This window comes from Micromys minutus (genome assembly GCF_963924665.1).
Source record: "Micromys minutus genome assembly, chromosome: X".
Classification (NCBI taxonomy): Eukaryota; Metazoa; Chordata; class Mammalia; order Rodentia; family Muridae; genus Micromys; species Micromys minutus.
In genome coordinates, this window is record NC_137970.1 from 45,368,850 (window position 1) to 45,396,546 (window position 27,697).

The following is a 27,697-nucleotide window of genomic DNA, read 5'->3' on the forward strand; positions in this document are numbered from 1 at the left end:
GTTTCCTCACCTTGCCAAGGAGAAAATGAATTAGAAAATCAAAAATCCTCTGCAGCTCTAAGATAATTTTAATCTAAAGCTATCACCAATAAGCATTTAATAATCTCTTTCATTGACATAACCATGACAATAAATGATGTTGGGCAAATATCTTGTGATTTGAGTCACATTTCCTATCTGTGAAATGGGGCTAGTAGATTAATTAGATAGATGACTGTCACTGCATATCTATTGTCACTGCAAATCTTTGATTTCTAGTGAGAGCCAGGTTTCCATTCCTACTTCATGTCCTCTACCTGAAAGCAAAGCTCCTCACCCCGCCCTACCTACCCCAAAGCCCTTGGCAGCAGAGTAGGGCATAAGCAGGTACTTGTCTGCTGGGCTTCTGTGACCCCCTCCCTATGATGCCTCCCTAGGATGACGGCTCAGAAGAGGAGGAGCAATGCACCATCAGCAGCCACTGGGCTTCTGAGCAGGAAAGCAAGTGTGGGTCTCTCACAGGCTCTTCTGCCCGGCTGGCTCCACCAAGCCCTAGCCTCCTGGGGACCTCAAGCTGTGAAAGTGTCCTCACTGAGCTTAGCGCTGCCTCCCTGCCAGCCATCTCCGTGAGCCTTTCACCAGAGTCAGCAGACCTGCCCTTGTTAGGTCATGTCCCCAGCCCTAGTAACCAGCCCTTCCTTAGTCCCACCCAGGGCCAGGAGGGTTCCCAAGACAAAGTGAAGAAGCATTATTCTCGAAGCTTCCTCAAGCACCTCGAATCTCTAAGAAGGAAGGAAAAGGGTGACAGCCGGCAAACGGAACCAGAGCAACGCCTAGCCACCTCAGAAAAGGCCACTAAGGCTTCATCTTTCCGCACTTGCCGTGGCTTCCTCTCAGCTGGATTTCACAGGGCCAAGAACAGGGTCACCACTTCAGCCAGGGTCAGAGATGGTGAGACTCAGAAAACCTGGGAGGCTTGGCCTGTAGCCACATTCCGGCACCCTCAGCCTATGCGCAGGCGTGACTGCCTGGTGCATGTGCCTGGGGACCATAAGCCAGGCACATTCCCTCGTTCTCTGTCCATTGAAAGCCTTTGTCCAGATGATGGTCATCGCCTGGCAGATTGGCAGCCAAATAGGTGCTGGGGCTATGAAGGGCGCCGGGGCTCCTGTGGTTCCACAGGCAGCCATGGCAGTACTTATGACAACTTACCTGAGCTGTCCCCAGCTGAGCCTATACAGGCTGAGGCTGAGGCTGAAGATGAGGAAGGTGAAGGCAGCTATGCCCATCTAGATGACATCCTGGAGCATGTGTGGGGGCTACAGCAACGGGTAGAGCTGTGGTCTCAGGCCATGTACCCAGACCTGAGGCCTGCAGATAAGGAGGAAGAAGAGGAGGAAGAGGAGGAAGCTACTTCATCAGTGGAAATAGCTACAGCTGAGGTGGAAGGCCAGGATGAAGATCTAGCCCAGGCAGAGTCCCAAGTCCACAAAGAGTTCCCAACCCAAGTCAAGGAGGAAGTCCCACTGATAGTCCTGGATCAGGCTCCAACTGTAGTTGAACCACTGGTACAGGCTGAGGCTGAGGCCGAGGCTGCGGCTGAGGCTGAGGCTCCAGCCCAGGCCCAGCATCATGAGCAAGAAGCAAATTCAGCTGCAGAGCCTGTCTCTGCCTCCAGCCTGTCTGTAGAGGAAGGGCATTCCATTTCTAACACGGCAGTATCCTCCAGTGAACTTGACAGTAGTGGCAACTCCGTGAATGAGGCAGATGCTGTAGACGCCCCAGCAGGACCGCAAGCATCAGTACCCCGTGAACGGCGTGACTCAGGTGTCGGGGCCTCGCTTACCAGACCATGCAGGTAGGAGTTTGGAGTAGGGATGGGGGTGGGTGGGGTCCCTTCTGAGTCTCTGCCTTTTCTCTCTCTATCTCTCTCATTTGCTTTCCTAGCCATAAAGCCCAGGGGAAAGTTCTTGGGGGCCAGGAGATCATTTCCAGGCAGCCAGTCCCAAGAGAAAAGGAGACCGAGTTCAAGAATTCCGAGTTCTGAGTGTTCAGTACAAGCTCTAACCCTGGTGTAGCCTTGAGAAATCGGTGCCTTTTCTAGACTTGGTTTCCTCATCTTAGCAGTAAGGGTTTTCAGGACGGCCTCTGCATCTCAGCTTTGACGATAAGAGTTTCTTGGCATGGTAGCCTTAGAACGGGGTCGAGACTGACACTGCTTTAGGGGTCTAAATGGGCCTGAACTTGGTGCCACTCTCCATGGGAGCTTCTTGAACCTGGGGTAACCCAAAAGTTGAAATCAAGCATTTGCCATCCCAAAGCACCATGGTAGCACTCACTGAGTTCCCACTTCCCTATACTTCTTTCTGGGCAGGGATGGGGGGGTGGTAAAAAGGGACCAGAAGGACATGGCCTTCTCTAAGGGCTAGCAAACCTGCGTCTCCGGTGCTCTCTGCCTCTCTCCATTCAGGAAACTTCGCTGGCACAGCTTCCAGAATTCCCACCGACCTAGCCTCAACTCAGAGTCACTGGAGATCAACAGGCAGTTTGCTGGCCAGATCAACTTGCTTCACAAGGGCTCTCTGCTGCGGCTCACTGGCTTCATGGAGAAGTACACTGTGCCCCACAAACAGGCCTGGGTTTGGTGAGTGTCTCTTGAGCTCTGCAGGACAGGAGCTATGGGCTCTCCTCAATTCCGTGCCCCGAGAGCACAGTCCAGAGGCAGAACAGACAGGCTGGCTGAGCCCACAGGCCAGTGGAGTGGTACTGTTCCAGGAGGCTGGGGAGGGGGGTAGGGTAGACATGTGCTGGAAATCCCCAGGTCTTCCAGCTGTCTTTTCTCCTTCCCATCTTCCCTGCTGTGAGACTGTCCTAAAGGACACTTTCGTTGTTGTGTTTTGATTAAATAAACATCCTTGTGGTTTCTGTTGTCCGGATTCCTGTCTGTCACGATCCTCTCAAGTTCTGGGGGGGGGGGAGCCCCATCCTTCTAACCCTTCAGTCACCCATTGTCAAGCAGTGTCATCTGACAGCCTATGGGATTAGTTGCCCTTCTCTCTGTCCCTTCGTTCACGCTGCCCTTTCTGCCTGGAGTGCCTTTGCCTTATTTCTCCCATGGGCCGACAGCACTCTGTAGGCCTCTCTGACTGAGTTCTCTCTTCCTGATTTCTCGTTAACCCCCAAACAGGTCAATGCCCAAGTTTATGAAAAGAAACAAGACCCCAGACTACCGGGGACACCATGTATTTGGAGTGCCACCCCTCATCCACGTGCAGCGCACAGGCCAGCCTTTGCCCCAGAGCATTCAGCAAGCTATGCGCTACCTACGAAGTCAGTGCCTAGACCAGGTGAGTCCTCCTCAGCGAGCCTGCACCAAAAGGGTACTGCGAGGTGAGGAAGGCTCCAGCGTGACTGCTCTCCATTTTCTCTTGTGTTCGGCTCCTCACCAGAAACCTTTCCTTTCCTTGCAAGACACAGCAAGGTTGATGTCAAAGTCCCTTTCCTTTCTTTATGCCTGGAGCCTTCTGCCCACTTTGGGGTCAGCTTCTTCCTGTCCCTAAGCTAGGCTATGTAGTCTTCCTAGTCTCAGAGACTGCCTTAGCCTACGGCCACCTGTTCACCCTCGTCTCTATGACCGCCATCTTTCTCTTTGGCAGCAGGCTGTAAACTGACTTCACCCTGGACTTGCTGAGCCTATCAGGAAGTCCACAGTGGCCTATGCTCACAGTTTCCCTTCTCTTCTTTCCTTCAATGGGTTAGGTGGGCATCTTCCGAAAATCTGGGGTCAAGTCCAGAATTCAGAGCTTACGCCAAATGAACGAGACCTCCCCTGACAACGTCTGCTATGAGGGCCAGTCAGCCTATGATGTGGCTGATTTACTGAAGCAGTATTTCCGAGACCTGCCTGAGCCCATTTTTACCAGCAAGCTCACCACCACTTTCCTACAAATCTACCAGCGTGAGTCACCCGGACCCTTCCTTACTAACCTTCCCCACACAGCCTGCCTGATCCTGAGGGCTTGTGGGAAATTAACCTGGCAGCTGACCGCATGGACTCATGGGAACTCTTACTTTCTGGATTTGAAAAGGCACTTGGAGAGGGGCCACGCCTCCTACTTCCTCAAACCTAGTTTTGGTAGGGTAGGCTGAGGCCCCACGGAAAAGGTTTTCCCAAAGACTGTCCTGATTATTACAGCAGTGTTAGTTAGAGCTAGTCACCAGCAACATCACAGAGCCCGTCTGACCCTTTCCTTTGGAAACCTTGTGCATTCTGGAAAACAGGAAGCTTGTCGCTCGTGCTTCTGGGGAAATAAAGAAGGTCCTTGTGCCTTTCTTGTCCTACAGTCCTCCCCAAAGAACAGTGGTTGGCAGCGGCGCAAGCGGCCACCTTGCTGCTTCCCGACGAGAACCGAGAAGTGCTCCAGACCCTGCTCTACTTCCTAAGTGACATCGCCTCCGCCGAGGAAAACCAGATGACAGCTGGCAACCTGGCAGTGTGCCTGGCACCCTCCATATTCCACCTCAATGTCTCCAAGAAGGACAGCCCCTCACCCAGGTGAGCTGGAGAGCGTATGCCAGGGCCAGTCTAGGAGAATTTGGCTCCATGGGATTGTTGGTCTTGGGGAGTTACTGAAACAGTTTCTGCCATCACCCAAAGGGATTTTTTTTAGCCTTAGCCATGTGGAGCAGGCCTGTCCTAAAAGACACCAGATGATTTAGCTAGCTTCCCAAGAACTAAGAGGCAGCTGTCACTCATTTTGTCTTATGCCTTAGTGCCATCTTCTTCTGCCCCATCTCCTTCTAGGATCAAGAGCAAACGCAGCCTGGTTGGCCGGCCAGGCCCCAGGGACCTGAGTGAGAATATGGCTGCCACTCAAGGCCTGTCGCACATGATCAGTGACTGCAAGAAACTTTTCCAGGTAAGTCAGGAAAGGCTGTGCTACCTGACTATCAGATCACGCCTGACCTTTGGACTCCGCATCAGGGGTCCCTAGAGCATTGACCCCTCTAGCAAATTTCTATCTCCAAAAATATTGACATTACAATTCATACATACAGTAGCAACATTACAGTTATGAGGTAGCAACAAAAATAATGTTATAGTTGTGGGGGGGTCATCACAACATGAGGAACTGTCTTAAAGGGTCACAGCATTAGAAAGGTTGAGAAGCAGTGTCCTAGATGAATGGAACTGATAGAATGTGTATATAGGAGTTTATTAGAATGGCTTTAAAGGCTGTGATCTAACTAGTCCAACAATGGTTGTCTCCCAATAGAAAGGCCAAGAATCTGGTAAGTTGTTCCATCCATGAGGCTGGTCTTTGATCTATGTTGGAATCCCAAAATAGGTTCTAAGGCCAGTGAAGGAATGCCTTAGCAGCAGGAGAGAGAAACTTTCCAGTAAGAGTGAGAACAAGCAGGATAAAAGCAAAAAAAACGTCTTTTCATGTGGGCTGCCACCAGAAGGTGTGGCCCAGACTTCGAGTGGGTCTTCTGACCTCAAATGGCCCAGATTTAGGGTAGGTCTTCCCACCTCAAAGGATCCAATAAAGAAAATCCCCCATAAGTGTGCCCAGCTGCTTGGATTTTAGTTTGATTCAACTTTTAGTCAAATTGACAACCAAGATTAGCCATCAGACTCCAAGTCAGGCAAGGAGCCCAGCTTGACACACACTCCTCAGGCTCTAACTTGTTAACCTTCTTCAGTTCCTTATCTGCCTCACTGCAGTGCAGTAGCCATGCGTCTCTATTTACTCTTAACACTGACAATTGTGGGGTGCCCTGTTCCCCACAGCACCCACTTAGTGTGTGTATGTATGTGTGCCCTCTCAGGTGCCCCAGGATATGGTGGTGCAACTATGTGGTTCATACAGTGCAGCTGAGCTCAGCCCTCCTGGCCCAGCCCTGGCTGAGCTGAGACAGGCTCAGGCCGCTGGGGTGAGTCTGAACCTTTACATGGAGGAGAGTGTGCAGGAGCTGCTTCGGGATGCTGCAGAACGCTTCAAGGGCTGGACCAGTGTGCCGGGGCCCCAGCACACAGAGCTGGCTTGTAGAAAGGTGAGCACCACTCTCTTCATTTTGTTGTAGGCTGTGAGACAGCACTAGGCCTGTCCCATAGAGTTTTCTCTGTCAGCTTTACTGGGCCCCCGCTTGGTACTTGAGGGCATAAGAGTCAGCTGAACGAGTGTCTCAAGGAGTATGAGGCCAGTGCATCTTTTGGGGGCTACCTTCCTGAGTTCTCTTCCATCATTCTACTTCAGACTCACCGCCAACATGACATAGTTCACTGAAATGCCTGGGTCTCCTTTGGTCCTGGGCAGGCAAAGCCCCTTGCAATATCCCCTCTGTGTTTCTGTTTCTGTTGTCCTGCTACCTGGACTGATGTGAATCCAAGAACCTCTCCCAGGCCACATTTAGTTGCTACATTATATAGCTTTCTATATCCACTATAGATATAGTGCTTTTAGTCGGAGCTAGGGATGGTGGTTGTTCTTAAGACTGCCCCTCTGTTAGTAGCCTTGCTGTGTTTCTGGGATGTCCATCTTGAGGAGCATTTTAAGCCAGACATTTCCTATATAGAATGACAATGACTAAACATTCCCCATAAGGAGAAGGTATGGATCTGGCAAAGAACGTGGCACATGCAAAATTTATTAATGGCAAATCTATTAAGGATAACCACCCCCTTGTCTTCCCCCATCCAGAAATACCACATGTTATTATGCCCACATTGTCCACAGGCCATGTAAGCATTTGAATGTGTAGAACTCATTTTTACTTTGTGCTCTAGAACAGGCTGAGAAGCAGGCATATAGGAAAGTCAGACATTGGTGCCTGCCAGTTTGTTTGGGTCTGGTCAGCAAAGGAGCCCAGTAGCCACAGGAAGGAGCTCCAGGCCCTGTAGTCTGAGAACTGGCATGAATTCCTGGTGCTCTCACTTTAATAGTGTTTCTATCCCTACCCACTTGGCTTGTAGGCACCAGATGGGCACCCTCTTCGGATGTGGAAGGCATCCACAGAAGTGGCTGCCCCTCCAGCTGTGGTGCTGCATCGTGTCCTCCGGGAGCGGGCCCTGTGGGATGAGGACCTACTGCGGGCCCAGGTGCTGGAGGCCCTGATGCCAGGTGTGGAGCTGTACCACTATGTCACCGACAGCATGGCACCTCATCCTTGCCGTGACTTTGTGGTGCTCAGGTGAGGCATTCCTGTTACCATCCTACTGTGCTTCAGGGACCAGAAAGGTGGGGCAAGAGTCAGAAGCAGGGATCTGAACATGGCCTCTTGCCTCTTCCGGTTCCAGGATGTGGCGCTCAGACTTGCCTCGTGGTGGGTGCCTCCTTGTCTCTCAGTCCCTGGATCCCGAGCAACCCGTGCCAGAGTCTGGAGTACGTGCCCTCATGCTCACTTCCCAGTACCTCATGGAACCCTGTGGCCTGGGCCGCTCTCGCCTCACGCATATTTGCCGCGCTGACCTCAGGTACTAGGCCTGCCTCACCTCCTTGGCCCTGAGCCCATCCTACCCTATGTCAGTGATACCCAGTGTGGGAAGAGTTCCATTCTCTCTTGAGTGGAAGCCCAATTTCTCATATCTGCCTGCCTCTTCCTCCCCAGGGGCCGTTCTCCTGACTGGTACAACAAAGTCTTTGGGCACTTGTGTGCCATGGAAGTGGCAAAGATCCGAGATTCTTTCCCAACACTTCAGGCAGCTGGCCCTGAAACGAAGCTGTGAGCCTCGGGCTGACACTGCCCAGGTGCCTGCCACCAAAGAGATGAGTGGAAATAAGAACTGAGAAGCCTTTAAGAACACAGCCAGGCCTAGGTGGCCCAGCTGCCTATCCTCTCAAATCCTAATGCTACTCCGCATGTAGACAGAGAAGAGGGCATAGGTATCTTACCTCCACCCACCTCCATCCCCCACACTACATTCTGATCTCACAATCAAAGAGAATCTTGTCAGTGGCAGGAAGATCATTGCTGTCCACCTGACCAAGAAGATACTACTGTATCTGGAGGCCCTGAAGGGGAAGAAGGTGGAGAGCATTGTGCAGCCTGGGCTCTCTGCCATACCAAGAAGCCAGGCCATCTTGTTTGGTGCTAGGGTTCTTTTGAGTTCGAATGTGAGGTCTGATCCTACCTTTGGGGCCAACATTGACCCTGAATCCAGGTCTGGAACACCAGATGGGGTAAGCGCAGGGAAACACCATTTCCACCATTGTGGAAACACCAATCACCACAATCCATTTTATTTATGCAAACACAATGCTGACCTTTGTGAAGACGATTGAGAGTGGCCCTATGGGCTCTTAGTAGGTAACATGACGAACTGGGATAGCTTGGGAAATGAGGATAGAGAACCTTTCTTTCTCAATCCCCAAGACACCAATGAACCATCCTCCCCTACTTTGACCCACACTCTATTACTCCTAGACTTGTGGGCAGACTTTGGCCACTCACGGCCATAGAGACAAATGAATTAGCTCATCCCCACGACACAGGCCAACCCAAAGCTGACAGTAGCAACAAGATATACAAATGTATTCTTATGCCTTTTACCCACGGTGGTGGTCTATAAGAACAGTCCTTTCAGTTGGAGAGATAACTCAGTGGCTGCTCTTCCAGAGGTCCTGAGTTCAATTCCCAGCAACCACACACACAGTGGTTCACAACCATCTGTAATAAGATCTGATGACCTCTTCTGGTGTGTCTGAAGACAGCTACAGTGTACTTATATATAATAAATAAATAAATAAATCTTTTTATAGTAAAACCAAGTGTCCAAAGGAAGAAAGAAAGAAAGAAAGAAAGAAAGAAAGAAAACAGTCCAATCATAGAATAAACACCCTGAAAAATCACAAGGAAGGCCTTACCTTAGCCATCCTGGGCCTGATCTATCCCATCTAGTGGTTATATTTGTTCAGATAGCAACCTAGCAGCCATTCAGAGGCCAACTGGTGCTTTCTTTATCTTTGCCTGAGTAAACTGGATTGTGGTGGGCTGCAGCCATCATTGTAATGTTAATCCTGTTTTCTCTGTACCTATAAATACTGTACAGCCAAAATATATATGTGTATATGTATATATATACATATGTATATACCTATACATATACACACATATCTGCATGCACACACAGCTACTCCCTCTTGAGTACATTACAATTTCTGGGTGGGAGCAGGGTCTGGAGGGCCTGGACTAACACACTTCTGTTCTAATGAGAGAGGTGAAGGGCAGGCCACAGCAGTTCCCTTTGCAAAATAAAGCATGACTGGAGACACACACTGGCTCTGTGGTTTGTTTTTTTCTGAGACAATGGGCTGGGGCCTTGGGTTGCAACTCATACTCATAGGTCACAGGTTGCGAGCCTTTACCTTACATTCTGTTGACTCCCAACATATGATGTCAGGACTTGGGGTAACACTATAGGCAAAAGCAAAGACCTCTTGTCTTGGGAAGGTGATTTGGAGGGCAGGCAAAATTTGGAGATGCAGACTCAGACAAAAACTTCAACCTCCATTCCATGACTAGCCTGTGGTCCTGGATTTGAGCATCAGCTTTCATTGTGACCTCAGGTGTTCATAACAGCTTGTGTCTGGCTCAGATCGCTTTCTTTCCACTCTTAGGCAGACCAGGCAAAGCAAAAGTAGTAGGGATACAGGCTCAGGTTTGGGGGTTCTGTGCCACACACATATAACACTTAAAAGAAGGCTGTGGGCCTTGAGGCAGCAAAGCATTGGGATGTCTAAGCCAGGTTCTATTTGACCCCTCCCCCAAAGAAAAGACTTTTACCAGCTTGCTGTGGCCATAAAACTTTTAAGCTCTAGGCCATGGTCCTGACTCATCAAAACTGCTGTGATTTTGGGACATTCTATGGGGACTCGTCCATTCTTCTGCTGCTACTCTCAGGGAGCATCAGAAACTCAGCTGTGCCCCCAGGGCTGCCTCTGAAGGTCCATGATGTAGTAGGATTTGCCTGGGAGACACATTCCAAGATTAAGGGGGTATTCGGTTGTTTCAGGGGTGAGGCTTCAGGACCGGATCTCCATGTACTTAGGGCTGGTACCAGAGAGGAGAATGTTGGTTTCCTTAAGACAGATAGGAATTTTGAAGTACATGATTTTGAAGTTATTTCTCCAGCTTACAAGTTTGATCCTGTCTGAGTTGATATCACTTAAAAAGAAAGAAAAATGAGAGCAAGATATGTGAACTGCATCAAAACAGCAAAAGGGGTTGGACTACCATGTCCTCTCCAGTGAAATCTTCAGGTTCACCTTCCCTCATTATCAGAATGGAGTTGTAGAACCAGACAGATTCTCTGACGAACCTGATAGTTATGATGATGGTTTTTCCATTATTTAAATGTGTGTTTCTGCCAAAAATATACCTGACATGGGGCAGAAGATCAAGCCACAAATGAATATGGTAAATGCCAACATGTATTGCCTGATTCCGAGTTCATAAAAAGACTTAAAAAAATTCAGGAAGTTTAGCAGCAGAAATGGTGGTAACAGCAATGGCGGCAGTAAAGCAGAAGTGGGGCAAGCAAAAAGGAGGTAGTCAGGGTCACAGCGGCCATTGCCAATACAAGGCAGCACTGTGTGGCATTTAAGTCTGGATGCAAGACACTGTGAAGCCACCATGTTAAACTGAGTCATCCTGAACTTGATCTTATACAACCGTTGTCTATATTAAGTGTTGAACACATGGTTTGTACATGGTACACAAGGAAACACAACTTTTATCCTCTGACTATCTGAGGTCAGTACTGATGTCACTGAAAACAATGGCATTAGTAAATTATACGAAGTACTAGTATATACATTGTGTATATTAAAAGAAATGTCAATCCAGAAAAAACAAAAGAAAACAAAGCAAAGCAAATTGAAACTAAAAGAGCTTGGCCAAGATCCAAAACTCAGATGACAGAAGATGCTGGCGAGGTTGTGGAGAAAGAGGAACATTTCTCCACTGTTGGTGGGGTTGTAAACTGATACAACCACTCTGGAAATCAGTGTGGCAATTCCTCAGAAAATTGGACATAGTACTACCTGAAGATCCAGCTATTCCACTTCTGGGTATATACCCCAGAGACACTCCAATATACGACAAAGATACATGCACTACAATGTTCATAGCAGCCTTATTTATAATAGCCAGAAGCTGGAAAGAACCCAGGTGTCCCTCAGTAAATGAATGGATACAAAAATTGTGGTACATTTACACAATGGAATACTACTCAGCCATCAGAAACAATGGCTTAACCAAATTCTTAAGAAAATGGTTGCATCTAGAGAATATCATCCTGAGTGAGATAACCCAGTCACAAAAGAACATACATAATATGCAGTCACTGATAGTGGGATGCTAAGCTCGGACTGCCCCAGAAACAACTCACAGACTGTATGAAGTCCAAGAAATAAAGAAAACAAAACAAAACCAAAAAACCCCCATTATGTTCAATCCTTACACACCAAGAAAACGTTGACTAATTCCGGGTTACATCCTGTTTTACATGAACTTTTTGCTCATTGTAACTAGTAAGACCTTAATGCAGAGTATCAAACCTTAAAAAAAAAGAAGAAAAAAAAAAAAAGCCAAGCACTGACACAATTGTATTTGTATACATTTATGCTAAAATGTTTAAAATTTTTTTCTTTTATCTTTGTTTTTTTAAATAAAGTTTAAAAAAATAAACTAAAACACCACAGGTCAAAAGAAAGTAGTCAGACAACCTAGACCTCTGAGCAATGCATGCATAGTCATTTTTTTCGAGAATCACCGAGTATTCTTAGAAAAGCCAATTGGAGCTAAGTCATCACCCGGGGACAGAATCAGATAGGAGTTATCAGTATGCAGCCTGTTCCTGGAAAAAATGCTTCTTAAATGGCCCACCAGTGTGCAGACTGGAATCCTGTAAGAATCTGCATTCACCCATTAGTACTATGAGCCTGGGTAAAAATGTCCTGGTACCCACCACAGCTCAGTGTCATCAGAGCTCCAACAGGGGCCTAGGACTCATGCTCTGTTACATACCTGGCTCCGGGAGTGTTCAGGTGGGAATCCGTCAGCAGAAATCACAAGCAGCCACAGCCAAAACAGACTGGGTTGCCATCAAGTCACTTCTACCACAACCTTCCCTTATTCTTCTCTTCTACCTGCTAGTGCCTGTCTTTGGTTTTTCATCATCAGTGCTGCATGGGACTTTGGAAGGGAGATAGATAGGAAGAAAACTACCTCACCTCTGGCTTTGGGAGGCACAAGAAGGTAGCTTGGGGCTATGAGGGAGCATAAGAGGGGTGGGCTTCCTGGACAAAAGGGTCTTATCTGTCAATTAGACAGATAGGAGGATAAGGCAGTCTCATGGAAAAGACCAAAAAACACTTCAGCATTCTCTATGGGGCTTCTGATGCCCTGAGCTGCCTGCCAGGATACAGGGAGCCCCAGGCAGGCCCTGTTGCATCAAGAGGACATGGGGTGGAGAGAGAGGCTGGCAGCTCAGGGTGCAGTTCCACATCGGGACAACTCCCTCTGTGGTCTGAGGACTTCTTCACAGGTAACCATGGGCCAAGGAACCCAGCAAGGTGCTTGCACGGCCAGCCCGCCTCACACCCACCCGTGTGCTGCCTGTAATCCCTGCAGAGGCACACCTCACGTATCCTAAGCACCACCTCCTTACGGCTTGTGAACACATGGAGCACCGAGCCCCAGACCTTGCATTTCTGGAAAGCTCTCTGGTGATGCCAGGCTGCTGGCATCACGGTCTCCTTCACTGCCCTCAGATCTATAAGTCCTGGAGGTTAATGCGAATGACACGTGTCCCCATTCAGAAGAATCCAAAGCTGACCTCCCTCTGAGGCCCACACACAGCCTCTGAGGTTCGGGAACTGGGAGTTGGGAACCTCAAAATGATTACCCAACTCTTATCTGTGCATGGAGAGGACCCCACCACATGCAGAGGACCCCACCACATGCAGAGGACCCCACCACATGCAGAGGACCCCACCACCTGGAGCGGTCAGATTTGTCAAGCACTTGCCCAGCACCAGCCTCTTGCTAACATCGCCTCCCTCCTCCTTTCTTACACTGCTTAGGATGTGACTGGAACTGTGGAGGGAAAGACTCTAGAAGAGGAGGAAGGGGCACCTGTCCCGCGTGCCTCAGTGCTACCCCAAACTGTATCACTCTTCCATTTACCCACCGTTCAGGGACCCTTCCTGCTCTGGCCTTCCTCAGGAGCCACATTCCTAAGGCTAGTCATCCCCTTCTAGGAAGACTGCATGAGTCTTCGACTAAACCCCGTCAGGACTCTGGCGGTAGCATGGGGGAGAGCACACAGGCTGGCAAAGGACCAGGCTGCTGCAGGACAGTGCAGAGCCACCAAGGGGGACAGAGCTTATTCCCTCCTCACCGCTCATGCCCAGGTGGGAACCCAGGTCCAGACGGAGATGACCGCAGCTTTCAGGTTTCTCTGGGAACCTAGGTTTCCAGTTGCTGATGTGAAATCTACTTATTACTGACCAGTTCCTTACTTAGGTAAGAAGTGTAAGTTCAGCACAACAGGCTAGTCAGTCATGCAAGTATGTTTGCACGCAGGCATGCAAGCCCACCGGGTTGCATTTTGAATCATCGTATCTCTGTTGCACAAGGGTGTGGTGTGGCCGTCCTGTAGAGTGCAGGTTAGGCACCCCATACCTCTTGCCTGGGCCTGCCTGGGGTCCGTGGCCACTCAGTGTTGCCCCAGGTTCACAGCACTACGGGTGCTGGCATTGGCTCTGAGCTCGGGTGACCACAAAGCAGCTGTGCACACGCACTGTGGGAGAGGGCGAGGTGGGTGTCGCAGGCACCGGGCACTGATGGGAAGCTGCCTACTCAGAAAGGGGGACATGCTTTCTGGGCTCTGCTTGCAGCTGCCCCTAGTGACAGAAACTGAGGTACAAGCTTGACCAAGCAAGCCTGTGAGTACTGACCTGCTGGGTGGCAGGGAAGCTGCAGTCTGGAGCCATCCTCGGTACAGTCCACAAGAGGGCAGTGCAACTCCACGGGGAATGTGGGCCACAGGAGCTAGGAAGCTACTGCTAGGAAAGTCCACCCATAGCTCCTGCCTCACAGGCTGTTCAGGGTCCTCTGGTTTCTAGGCCTTTCCATTCCCAGGGCGATCCTGACCTCGTACCTTCCCTGGCCCCTCAGTTCTCCCCAAGCCCTTGAAATAAGGAAGTCCCTTTTCATGGAGGGGCAGTGATCGGTCCAACAAATATTTACTGAGTGTTTAATATGCGATAGCCCTGTTGATACACCAGGCATAGGCCAGGAACTGATGTCAGCCAGAACCCCTGTATGTGCTGAATAAGCATTCCAGATGAGGTACGAATATAGTGGATCATCTAAATAGTGAGTGTGTTTGAAAGTGACCAGAGCTTTGGCAAACAGCAAGACAAGAGGGTGGCAGGCAGCAGAGACTATATGTTGCTTTCACTGATTTATTCATCCATTCATCAATTCATCTGTCCGTCTGTCCATCCATTATTCCATCTGTCCATCCTTCCATTCACCTACCCAGGCACTCACCCCACTGTACATCAATCCAACCTCTCAATTGTCCATCTGTCCACCTATTCATCGATCTACCTGTGCTGGCTAGTCTTCTGTCAACCTGACACAAATTAGAGTTAGCAAAATGGAGGGAGCCTCTACTGAGGAAATGTTTTCATAAAATCTAGCTGTTTGGCATTTTATTAATAACTGCAGACCCAGCCCAGTTTTGGTGATATCATCCCTGGGATGGTGGTCCTGGGTTCCATAACAAAACATGCTGAGTAAATCACAATGAGAAAGTCCATAACACTCCCCTCCCGGCTTCTGAATTAGCTTCTCCCTCCAGGTTCCTGTCCTGTTTGAATTCCTATCTTTACTGTCTTCCATGATAAAACTGATATATAAAAGTGTACGGCAAATAAATTCTTTCCTCCACAACTTGATGTTTGTTTATGGTATTTTATCACTGCAATAGAAATGCTACCTAAGGTACCACCTATTCAATCATACATCCATCCAACCATCTATCCATCTTCCCACCTGTCTACCCATCCATTACGTTGCTCATTTGCCCACTCATCCACCCACTCAACCCCTCAACCATCCACCTGTCCATCCACCTACCCCCGGACTTGGCTGTCCATCTAATCACCCAGCTGTCCCACACATGTATCCACCCATCTGTCCATGCATCTCCTTACCTACTGATCCATATTCTTTCCAGAGATCAAGAAGAGCGAGGGAAGAGCACATTGGAGAGGTCAGCAGGGCCCCTGATGAGATGAGCCCTCAAGGGTATGGGGCCCAGTCCTGCTTGCTCTTCTTCCATGGTTTCTCCTGGCTCCTGCCCCTGTTTTCTGTGACTGTGGCCCCTCACCTCAATCTGCGTCTTCCTTCCTTCTCTGCTTGGGAGAGATCCCCTCTTCTGTCCATTTCCACCTGCACTGCTTTCACAGAACCTGTTTGATGCACAGACTTGTCTCAGGCATTTCCCAAACCATGGTTCCCTCCACCTTCTGTCAACCGATCCCCAAATGGCAAGGCAGGTCCTCATAGTGCAGCTCTTCCTGCCCACCGTATTCACCTTTCTCATTTTCATCTAATTTCCCATGCAGTAGGCAACGTCTGCATAGATGGAGGTAGGACCAGGCCTGAATTCAGAAGACCCTGTATTTGACATTTTTTAGTCTACGGGGCTCTGAGCAAAATTATCTAAACTTTTATATATTCCGTTGCCCCAGGCATCAAGGAAGGCTCACATGTAAGCTGGACAATGTATAGCATTTATGGTATAATGCTATCAGCCTGTCCATGGGTAAATAAACATCTAAAGAAAAGGTAATATTTACCTGTTTTAGTTAATTTTTGAGATAGGCCCTACATATTGCAGAATTCCTTTCACCTGTGTATAAGATGACCTTTAATATCTTCCTCATGCTACTATTGGAGACATATAGCATACTGCACATGGATTTTGTGGTTGGATGGTACAGGAGATCAAACCCTAACTCTAATGCAGACCAGGTAAGCAGTTTACTATCTAATTTATACATAAATTCCAGAGGTTACTGAATAATCTTAAGGCCTCCCCAAAACTCACCATCAGGGGTACTCAGCTGGAACATGCCATTTTTTTTTTAACTTCAGAAGTTTTGTTTGATTCATTCTTTCTCTGAACGATCACAGTAACCTGCATCTTTGTCCATGTTTCCATCTTCCTCGTGTCATTATCCCTTCTTAGGGTTCTTGAGGTGTCAGTCCTTTGATCACAGGTACTCAAGCACCTGGATGTGTAATATTCACTGGCATTCAACACATTTGCTTTGCATCTCTCTTTAGTTTCAAATATTTGTTTCCTTTTTGTGTCATAAGGATTTTTAAAAATATCAAAACAAAAGCAAAAAACCATGCCTGTTGTGTTTTATAAAAATAAAGAAAAGGAATATGTTTGGTAGACGTGTGGTCAGGTGTGGGTGAATGGGGTGCCTCTATGGGCCCATGGCGTGGCATCCCTTCCCCCTGATGGACCAGCCATAGGACTGCATAGTATAGAATAGAATTTCATTCAGGGCATGGGGAGGGGAGCTGAGGGAGTAGAGACAGAAAAAGGCAGAGAGAAAGAGTAGAGGAGTAGAAGCCAGACATGAGTACGTGGAGAGAGAGAGGAGGAGGAAGGGGAATGGGGAGAGAGGGGGAAGGGATGATAAGACAGAGAAAGAACAAGAAGGAGAGAAAGGGAGCAGAGAGAGAGAGATAGGGAGGGAGGGAGGGAGAGAGGAGGGGGCAAGTAGCCCCTTTTATAGTTAAGTCAGGCATACCTGGCTGTTGCCAAGTAACTGTGGGGCAGAGCCTAGAGAAAATGCTAACAAAACCCATGTCCATTAAGCAGTCAATATCCTTTTCATGCCATTCAGTGTTAACCACTTAAGCAGTTTCTATCTCTAGGATTTGTCTGTACTAGGTATTTCAAACAAATGCTTGTCCTCTTTCACTGAACGCAATGGTTTTGTGCTCTACCCATGTGATAGCATTTATTTATCGATATATTGATCTACTCCTAGCTTTTTCTCTCTCTTATGAATAATGCCACTACACACATTTGTAATTTATAACCCCAACTTTATTTTCTCTTTGGTTGTTCTCTGTCTCTTTGTCTGTCTCATTATGTCTGTATCTCTGTCTGTCTCTTTTTCTGTCTCCCACTCCCTCTTCTATGTCCTTGCCTTTCTTATGATTTCTGTATTCTCTATCCTCTGGAATTCTCCCCTCTCTTAGAGACAGCCCTGGCCAGGTCCAGGCTGCTGTCCATGTTCTCTCTACTTTCTCTTTCTGCTCTGGATGCTTTCAGATATCTGTGGCTGTTCTCTCTTTCTCTGTCTCTCTGTCTGTGTCTTTCTGTCTCTCTCTCCCTCTCTGTCTGTCTGTTTGTCCCCCCTTTCTCTCTTGGGCTCTCTCTCTCTCTCTCTCTCTCTCTCTCTCTCTCTCTCTCTCTCTCTCTCTGTGAGGAGTGGCTCATTCCTGCCTGAACAATAGAATACCTTGGAACTTTCTTCCTTCCTTCTTTGCTCCATCCCTCCTTCCCTCTGTCTCTTCTTCGCTCTACCCGTCTCTCCCTTCTTCCCTTTCTCTCTTTATTGTGTTTCTAAGACAGGTACTCAATAATGTATCTCAAGTTAGTCTTGAACACATGATCCTCCTGTTTCAACCTCTCTAATGATGGACAAATCCTTTTTAATATACATGTCTGGGTGTCACTCCAGAGACTGAGGTCATTGGACACATGGAGTTTCCAGAGCTCCTAGAGTGATTCTATTATGATGCCAGGCTTAAGGACCGCTGAGGCAGGGTTTCCCTGACTTCACTGATGGTTAGAATCACCTGTGCTCTGCCTCACGCTCACCAGCTCACTAGCTTGGACATCTGTATGTTTGCTAGGCATCCAGAGAGCTGTTGAAATCAAAGGCTTTTGTTATATGCATCGTCTGCCAGCTTCACCATAACCTGGGGGGAGATGGGTCACAGCTTAGGAGTTTCATTTGTCCACTGAAGCTTCGGAACTATAAGGATTTATTCACAGATGTCCAATGAGTGGAAGAGCTAGGGCCAGAACCTAAAGCTCCTGACTCTGTCACAAGTGTGTGTCACATCACGAGTGGGCCAGTCTGGGCATTGAAGGACTGATTTTTCTCCCCAAAGAAATGTTGACCTTCAAGAAAACCCTGGTTCTTTCTTTCATACTCCAGGATTCCAAGAGCCTCAAATTCTTCACCTTTTAGTACATACAGATGGCCTATTGACAGACAGGGACAGGGGAGTTAGTTCTTCCTTTCTTCCCCCTTCATTTTTTCCTTTCTCATCTTCCTTCTCCTCCTTCTTCCTCCTCCTCTTCTCTTTCCTTCTCCTTTTCTCCTCCTCCTCCCCCATTTATTTCTTTTCTTATCCCCACATTATTTAAGTAGATTTAAATAAGAAAATTGAGGTTTAGGATAGAAAAGGCCTAATCTGGTGAAGATGATTTTCAGACGACTTTGAAAAGTCTTAATGGTAAAATACTCAACTTTATTTTTAAAATATACGCCATAAGGCTGCATTTACTGCTTAAAATATCAACATAATCAAAGCATTAAGTCTACCCTATATAACTGTAGGCAGTAAAAATAAGAGGTCATATTTACCACTGTCAGCATATATTCTGCTTTGTAAAACATCTCTAGCAATTTAACATACTATGTATTTATTGGTTTATTGTATGTCACTCTGCAGGAGATCACATGCCATTAGGTCATCGGTTTTATCTTATTTTTTTAATTGGATATTCTCTGCATTTACATTTCAGATACCCTTCCCCCAATCACATCCCCCCTCCTCCTCCCATTGCCTCCATGAAGGTGCTCCCTCTCCCAACCACCCTCTCCCATCTCAGCACCTTGGCATTCCCCTACACTGGGAAAACAAGCCTTCCTAGACCAAAGGCCTCTCTTCTCATTGATGCCAGACAATGCTATCCTCTGCTGTATATGCACCTGGGGCCATGGGTTTCTCCATGTGAACACATTGGTTGGTGTTTTAGTCCCTGGGAGTTGTGGGGGGTTTGATTAGTTGATCATTTTGTTCTTCCCATGGGGTTGCAGACCCTTTCAGCTCCTTCAGTTCTTTCTCTAGCTCCTTCATTAGGGTCCTCATGTTCAGTCCGATGATAAGCTGCAAGCATCCTCCTCTGTTATCAGTATTGCTCTGGCAGAGCCTCTGAGGAGGCATCCATGTCAGGTTCCTGCCAGTATGCATTGCTTGGCATCAGCAATAGTGCTTGGGTTTTGTGGCTGCATATGGGGTGGATCCCCAGGTGAGGCAGTCTCTGGATGATCTTTTCTCCAACCCCTGCTCCTCTATTTGTCCCCTTATTCCTCCCATGAGTGTTTTGTTCTCCCTTCTAAGAAGGACTGAGGCATCCACCTTCTGGCCTTCTTTCTCTTTGAACTTCATAAGTTCTGTGAATTGTTTCTTGGGTATTTCAAGCTTTGTGGGTTAGTATCTGCTTATCAGTGAGTACATATCCTGAGTCTTCTTTTGTGATTGGGTTACCTCACTTAGGATGATAGCTTCAAGTTTCATCCATTTGCCTGGGAATTTCATGAAGTCATTGTTTTTAATGGCTGAGTAGTACTCCATTGAGTACATGTACCACAATTTCTGTATCCATTCCTCTGTTGAAGGACATCTGGGTTCTTTCCAGCTTCTGCCTATTATAAATAAGGCTGCTATGAACGTGGTGGAACATGTGTCCTTGTTAGATGTTGGAGCTTCTTCTGGGTATATGCCCAGGAGTGGTATAGCTGGGTCCTCAGGTTTTCTGAGGAACCACCAGATTGATTTCCAGAGTGGTTGTACCAGATTACAACCCTACCAACAGTGGAGGAGTGTTCTTCTTTCTCCACATCCTCACCAGCATCTACTGTCACCTGGGTTTTTGATCTTAGCTATTCTGCCTAGTGTGAGGTAGAATCTTAGGGTTGTTTTGATTTGCATTTCCCTGATGACTAGGGATGTTGAGCATTTCTTTAGGTACTTCTCAGCCACTCCTCAGTTGAGAAGTCTTTGTTTAGGTCTGTACCCCATTTTTAATATGATTATTTGATTATCTGGAGTCTAACTTCTTGTGTTCTTTGTATATATTGGATGCTAGTCTTCTATTAGGTGTAGGATTGGTAAAGATCTTTTCCTAATCTGTTGGTTGCCATTTTGTCCTTTTGACAGTGTCCTTGGCCTTACAGAAGCTTTGCAATTTCATGAGGTTCCATTTGTCCATTCTTGATCTTAGAGCATAAGCTACTGGTGTTCTGTTCAGGAACACTTTGCCTATGTGTTCTAAGCTCTTCCCCACTTTCTGTTTTATTTGTTTCAGTGTACCTTGTTTTATGTGGGGGGGGGGGGTCTTTGATCTACTTGGACTTGAGCTTTGTACAAGGAGATAAGAAAGATCTGATTTGCATTCTTCTGCATGCTGACTGCTAGTTGAACCAGCACCATTTGTTGAAGAGGCTGTCCTTCATACATTGAATATTTTTAACTCCTTTGTCAAGCATCAAGTGATCATAGGTTTGTGGGTTCATTTCTGGATCTTAGATTCTATTCCATTGATTTACCTGCCTGTCTCTATTCCAATACCATGTAGTGTTTTTTTTTTTTTTGTTTGTTTGTTTGTTTTTATCACAATTGATCTATAATACAGCTTGAGGTCAGTGATGGTTATTCCCCTGGAAGTTTTTTTTTTTTTTTTTAATTGTTGAGAATAGTTTTTGCTATCCTGTTTTTTTTTTCTATTTCAGATGACTTTGCAAATTGCTGTTCATAACTCTGTGAAGAATTGAGTTGGAATTTTGATGGAGATTGCACTGAATCTGTAGATTGCCTTAAGCAAGATGACCATTTTTACAATGTTGATCCTTCTAATCCATGAGCATAGGAGATCTTTCCACCTTCTGCGGTCTTCTTCAATTTCTATTATATCTTATACTTAGTAGGGATTTGCTACTTTGTTGGTGTGTGCTTACCACACTGCATCAGGTGCCAGAGGTATGATTTGGGAAAGTATTGAAGCAACCACACTCTGGAATATCACATCTGGGTGCCTCTCCGGGTAATATTGTCTTATAACTGAAGGGTCTCAGGAAAATTTTGGTAATTTTCTGTCTTAATCTTTCTAACTCTAAAATGGATATAACCTTAGTTCCAAGAAGAGTGCAATTCAAAGCAAGAAACTGAACATGGCTACCTCCCTTAGACAGGACCAGGGGCTTATATGGCCTGGGACTTGTGTCTGTAGGTCATCTACCACTCCTCATACCAGCCACAGAGAAGGCCACTAGAAACTATGAAAGGGACATGGAACCCGGGTTGGGGGAGAGGTGCTTGGAGCCTGTGAACATTTTTTTTTTTTTTTTTAGCTTTATGATCTTCAAGAAATAAATTTCTGTTGAGCTCAGTGATTTAAAAGAAAGTTGCTTGTTGCAGCAGCCGTGAGAAACAAGTATAATGCCCCTCATCTTCCCACGCTCTTTGCTCCCCTTGAGCAGATTGTAGGACCAGATTCTTCTCACTCCTCAGCATTAACTAACCTAGCCACTCTAGGAGCTTCTGGTGGCCGCTCTGCTCTATGGAAACCAACATATCTGGTTTCTGGCAGCCTCTCACTTAGCTTCCTGGCACTTGGCCTATGGACTGCCATATGTGGGCTCCTCTATTCTCACTGCAGAAGCTGTCTCTGCAGTGCCACACCTGAGCTGTGAGTTTCTATATACTTGGTCAAGTGTTAGTCAAGTTTGTGTGGGAGAGTAGTTTTGGATGAGATTGATATGTGTTAGTAAACTGGATAACACAGACTAGCTTCATCCAACCAGGAGGAAGTCTAAATAAGACCCCAGAGTCCTGGGACAAAGAGAATGTTTCCAGCTGAATTGTGGAGTCAGGTCATTAGTCTCCTCCAGCCATTAAACTTGAATGGAAATGTAAGCTTTTCTTGAGTCTGAGCCTACTGGCTTTTAGACTGGAGCTCATGCAGCTGGATCTCCTAGGTCTCACTCCTTTGGACTAGGATCCAAGCTTGCCTAGCTTATTCTTCCAGATGGTAACTATAGAACTTGAGTCATCTCAGCATCTTTAACCACACAAGCCATTTCCTTATAACGAATTTCATTCTTCCTATCTGTTTATCCTACCTATTCTGTTATTCTGAAACTCTCGAGGAATATGCCAAGCTACCCATTTCCTCTGAAACTGAAGATCATTGTTGCTTTGGCAGGTTCAGGACTTAGAACCAGGGGACCTAGGTTTGGATGCCTGGTCTCTTACTACCTCCTATGCTATTTCTAGATTCAGGAGATGAGTCTGTAAAGATAAGATTAACACCTGACCTCTTGTCTTGCTGGACAACCATATGACAATGGTGCACCCATAGTAAATAGAAATTTCCACATCTCTACCTCCACCTTTTCATCAAAAGACAAAAATCTTCCTCCTTTCCCTTTTTTTCTTTTTATTTTCCAGCGATAAAAATAAAAAGCTTTGAAGCTGGCAGGGGTCAGGAACGCTAACATCTGGGCTCTCCTCCTGACTTAGTTGGTGGCTATGGGCTGGAGCTTTTTGTCCTCAGGATCTCAGTTTCCTGTGACTACAATAAGGAGTGTGGCCCAGCAAAATTGGACCACAGAATCAGAGACAATCATTTCCCAGGAGCGGCTCAATTTTGAGTCTGGCAGGTGGTTCGCACACCCATTATTCACATCAGATACATCTAGCACCTTCATGCCACCAGAGAGCAGATTTTCTAGGCCATAAATCCACCGGATACTTCAGCTGTCTGACTCACAACCCTGTGCTTGGAAACTATTTTCTAGACAGTTTACTTACTTATCTTTGCCAAGATTGCTGTTAGCTTCTAATTGCCAAGATTTCTCTCAGGGGCATTTCTCACTAAAGAGATACAGTTTGTTTAACATACAGCAAGGTTTATGGGTTCCCTTCATCTTCTTGCTTCTTTGGTCTGAGTTTTTCTTCTACACAAAGTGTATGATGTCTTCAACAATAGGGTCCTATCATCTAGTTCAACTGGCCAACCAAGAGGAATGGCAATAGTTTGGATTGTTTTGGGGGTGTGGCCCTGGACCTTTCCTGACTCATAGGAACCTTGCCTGATCCCTCTGGCTCTTACCTTAAGCTATGCTCCTCATCTAGGGGCCTCCACAGAGATCTCGTTTTCTTCCTGGTGTTTACTTAACCCTACCATCTCTCCTCAAAGCCCCCACAAGAGAAGCTTGACTTAATTTGTACTGGAGATGAGGACGACAGTGAAGAATTTTTCACAGATGTGCAATGATCACAAGAATCTTTGGTTAAGATATTGGGATAAATGTCCTGACAGAGTTGTAAACGACAAAGAGCTGATCTCTCTGATGATACAGGTCTCTCTCTGTCTCTGTCTCTGTCTCTCTGTCTCTCTGTCTCTCTGTCTCTGTCTCTCTCTCTCTCTCTCTCTCTCTCTCTCTCTCTCTCTCTCTCCCTCTCCCTCTCTCCTTCCCCCTCTCTCTCCTTTCTCCTTACTTTGGGAAATGTATTAATCTGATGTTCAGTAAATTGCCTTCAGCTATGCATCACTGGTAATTTCAGTAATGGCAGGAAGGAGGCCTGGGAGCCATCCTCTCTGACTTCTGCATCTATGCACTCCTGTGACCTCACAGAGCTATGCTTTCCCCTCTGAATGCAACACTGGGGACATATTCATGGTTCCATCCAGTGCCTCAGAACTGCCCCTCAGGTTTTAGACAGTAAGGTTTCCTTGATCGCCTGGGCCCTGCCTGGTACATGGACAGTGGCAGATGTCTGAGTAGAAGGAACTACCAACAAATCTGAAGAAATCAGTGGTCAATTGGGACTTGAAAAGTACCATCAGTAAGGAGCCAGGGCTACTGTTACCCTCCCTCAAGAATGAGAGGTTTCATTTGGACCATTACAATGGTTTTAGGTGTGTATCAAGATGCATAGAAGGGTGAGACAGTACACCCTACTAGACTCATCAGGGCCAGCTTGATCTGTGTGTGCTGAGTGCCTGTGAAGGAGATATGGGAGGGTCTTGGGCTCATGCAGGAACAAGTCCCCTCCCCCACATATCTGGCCAGCCTATTCTGAATAAGGAGAGAATATCTGCCCTTATCCCTCGGCCCTGTGTTCCTGTTTAGAAGACAGGTTTGGATCTTTACCTTATTGCTGTCTGGGAATTGTTGTCCTGTTTCCTTCTGCTCTTCCTCCAGCAGCTAACACCCTGAAGAGTTGAGCTCAGAGCCAAGCCTACCTGGCTGTCTCTCATCCTAAAAGGCTACCTCTTTCCTGTATGGGGCAAGTACCTAAGGAAAGACAGTACCAGGACCCTGCATCAGGTGTGTAAAGCAGGGCCACAGGGCCCATTACCTTACCACATATGACCCCCTTTGTTCCTACTCATGATGTTGTTCGCACCTGTGATTCAGCCATGGCTGCAGAGCCATGGGTAGCTGGGCCCGGAAGTCATAGCACCAGCTCTTCTCCCTGCATTTGGGTTCTGAGCACAGTCAGCCCCAGGGCCACTCTGGAGAGCAGCCAACCCTTCCTGCTGCCTGTGATGTTGTAAGAGCTGCACCTCTGCCCTTACCCCATGCACCTGTGCCCTCCTCTCAGCTTGACTCCAGCACAGGCTGAGTCTTCGAAGTTCCCACAAACGAAGGTCACTCCACCAGTCAACCAGTTGGTGAAGGGCTGTGGGCCTGGACATCCATGTAGGCACATGCTTGTCTCAGTGCCTGGGGATTTTCTGTGCTGCTGTGTGGACATGTGCTGGTGTGGCCTGCATATCCTTAAATAACCATACTGTATAACCAGACTGTACAACCAGACTGTACAACCAGACTGTATAACCAGACTGTACAACCAGACTGTATAACCAAACCACATAACCAGACTGTACAACTAGACTGTACAACCAGACTCTATAACAAGACTGTATAACCAGACTATATAACCAGACTGTATAACCAGACTGTATAACCAGACTGTATAACCAGACTGTATAACCAGACTGTACAACCAGACTGTATAACCAGACTGTACAACCAGACTGTACAACCAGACTGTATAACCAGACTGTACAACCAGACTGTATAACCAGACTGTATAACCAGACTGTACAACCAGACTGTATAACAAGACTATATAACCAGACTGTATAACCAGACTGTACAACCAGACTGTACAACCAGACTGTATAACTACACTGTAGCACATTATGACTCCAAGAACACTTTGGGGACCATTCTGCCAACAGCACTGAACACTCACCAGATGGTCTTATTTTTATCGTAAGGTGATGTGCTCCTCAGGCAGCCCCCAAAAGCCCTACAATTTCTAAATTCCTCCAAGAAGCTCCACCCCAGGACTAAGGTCATCAACAGAGTGAGGTTAAGTGGCAAGTTGGAAATGTCCTTTTCAAAGAGCACTGGGTAATGATGCTTATTTTTAAGATGAAAGTTTAATGGTTTAATTTTAGACCTTATAAAAATCTCCTTGTGTGAAAGCCATCCCATCAAAGCAGTCAGAACGCAGTGTTCCTTGTGTCTAAATGGACACATCAAAGCAGTCAGCTCAAAATCCCATGCTCACTTGTGTGTGGGGGGGGGGTAGTGTGTGTACGTGTATGTGGGGTGTGTGTATGTGTGTATGTGTGTGTATGTGGTGTGTGTGTGTGTGTGTGTGTGTGCACATGCACGCACAGAACCATGGACTCCCTTTTTGAACATTTGGAACAGTCCAGATCTTTGTATGTCTGTGGGATTTGTTCAGCTTTCACCAAGTACATATGTGGAGAGAGATGTCTGCCAGCCTTGCCTATAGGGATAGGCTGGCAGAGGGGTGTTGCCCTATAACTTGTCTTTACACTTTATTGTGGCAAGGAAACAAGGCCAACGCACTGGAACGAGAGCCTCTCTTCTCCTTTCATTCTAGTCCAAATACTTCTTCCCCCATCACCATTTCAGTGTGCTCTTGTAACCAGCGAGTCTTTCCAGCAAATTCCCTCTAATGGGAGGTCATCAAATGCTTCATAAAAGAGGAGGCTTGAAGCCCCATTAGGAAGAAATTAATTGTTGACTGTGGGTTTCATGGGACCCCATCCTTTTAAGGTTTCAGGTTGGAGAGAGGCCAGACACATAGCCTCCTCCAGAGCCACTACACAGTTGTCTTAGGCAGCCTGGAGGGGGTCAAGTGAGGAGGAGACTGAATTCCGACTGGCTGGTGCAGAGACCAAGCCCAGCGTGGAACTTGCTGGTATATTGACTGGACCCGGTTCAAAGACAAGACAGGGTCTAATCCTGTTACCACCCCTCATACACCATTGTGATAGGTGGGACTTCTCTTTCTCTTACCTGTACACTGCCAGTCATCTCTCCTGGTTTCCCCGTTGCTTTCCTTTCCCTTCCCTATCCCTGTCCCATATTGGTCCAGAGAGAGTTTTCTGAAATACTAACCCATGCATAACACCCAATACCTAAAACCCTTTGCTGGGTGCCTGGGGGCAAACTGTCCTGTGCTGTATGAGACGGTCACTGTGGTGTGAAGACAAAACTGGCATGGCAAATATAGTAGGAAGATTCTTGACACCTCCTGCTCCCCCCAAAATCAAACATGTTGATTACAGAACAAATCATCGTATTAGCTATGTCAAGGTGTCCTGAGGCTTCACGAAGAAGAGAAAAGCCTGTTGCCCTACATTTTGAGACAAGTCTCCTTTCCACTCTGTCTTTCCATTAGAACATAGAATGCAGAGAATGCAGTTAGAGAGCCAGCATCGGCAAGACCCTCCGGCCCATCGTGTTCCTCATGCTGCCCACACTGGAAGCCCTTCCTTGCCTCTCCCTATCGCCCCACTAAGGACTGACAGAACTCCCAGGCTGTGCTTCCTCCACTTTCCAGGTAGGACTGCAGCGTGTTTGCCTTATACTCTGCCTCTGACTTGCAAGTTACGTCTGTGTTTCGAACTCTTTCCATATGTGTCTGACAGACTTAATATAAAGCAATATAAAGTAATATAAAATTATTATGGAATACTCAAGGCCCCCCTAGCACAGCCAGGAAGCACAGTGGGCCAGGATAACATTTGGGAGTGATCACTAAACAACTCAGGAGGATCCACCCCATAAAAAATGGCCCCTATTTGGGTCATAAGTAGCATGTAGAGTGATCAAGCCCTATCTATGAGCTATCACCTTCAGTGCTTCTTTGGGAGTAAACTGGGAAGGAAAGGCCTTGGGGCTCATCCAACTCCACATGAATCAGGGGTGTATCCTAGCCCCCGCTGATGCACCTCTCATTTCTAAATATGTTTTCTTCTCTTTGGCTCTGACACTCAGAGTGTAGCAGCCAGATACAAAGAATAATTCATTCAGCATTTAGTCATTGGGTATATGCCATGAATTTTAGATACACAAGCTATAGCAAAGGGCAAACCCTTCAGAAACCCACGTCCTTGTAGTTGTAGGACCTCAGCTCTTCCAGGGGAGAGAGATAAGAAACATAAATATGTAAACTAAGCATTATGTCAGATGGTGGCAACGTAGGGAAATAACAGTGACACAATCATTAGATCAGGGGAGGAGCTGCATGCTGCATT

At 47.0% G+C, this 27,697-nt stretch overlaps 1 protein-coding gene across 1 annotated transcript in view; it reads left to right on the top strand.

Moving 5' to 3' along the window:
* The window catches only part of STARD8 (StAR related lipid transfer domain containing 8), a 32,802-nt gene extending 23,547 nt beyond the window's left edge, over positions 1-9,255 (top strand). The window contains exons 5-14 of the mRNA XM_080910003.1: positions 417-1,837; positions 2,450-2,623; positions 3,167-3,326; positions 3,739-3,937; positions 4,324-4,534; positions 4,784-4,898; positions 5,812-6,036; positions 6,956-7,173; positions 7,280-7,456; positions 7,591-9,255. Of these exons, the coding sequence (XP_080766129.1) occupies positions 417-1,837; positions 2,450-2,623; positions 3,167-3,326; positions 3,739-3,937; positions 4,324-4,534; positions 4,784-4,898; positions 5,812-6,036; positions 6,956-7,173; positions 7,280-7,456; positions 7,591-7,708 (3,018 nt within the window). The 3' untranslated portion in view covers positions 7,709-9,255. The remainder of the gene's footprint in view (positions 1-416; positions 1,838-2,449; positions 2,624-3,166; positions 3,327-3,738; positions 3,938-4,323; positions 4,535-4,783; positions 4,899-5,811; positions 6,037-6,955; positions 7,174-7,279; positions 7,457-7,590) is intronic.
* Positions 9,256-27,697: the final 18,442 nt, after the last annotated feature.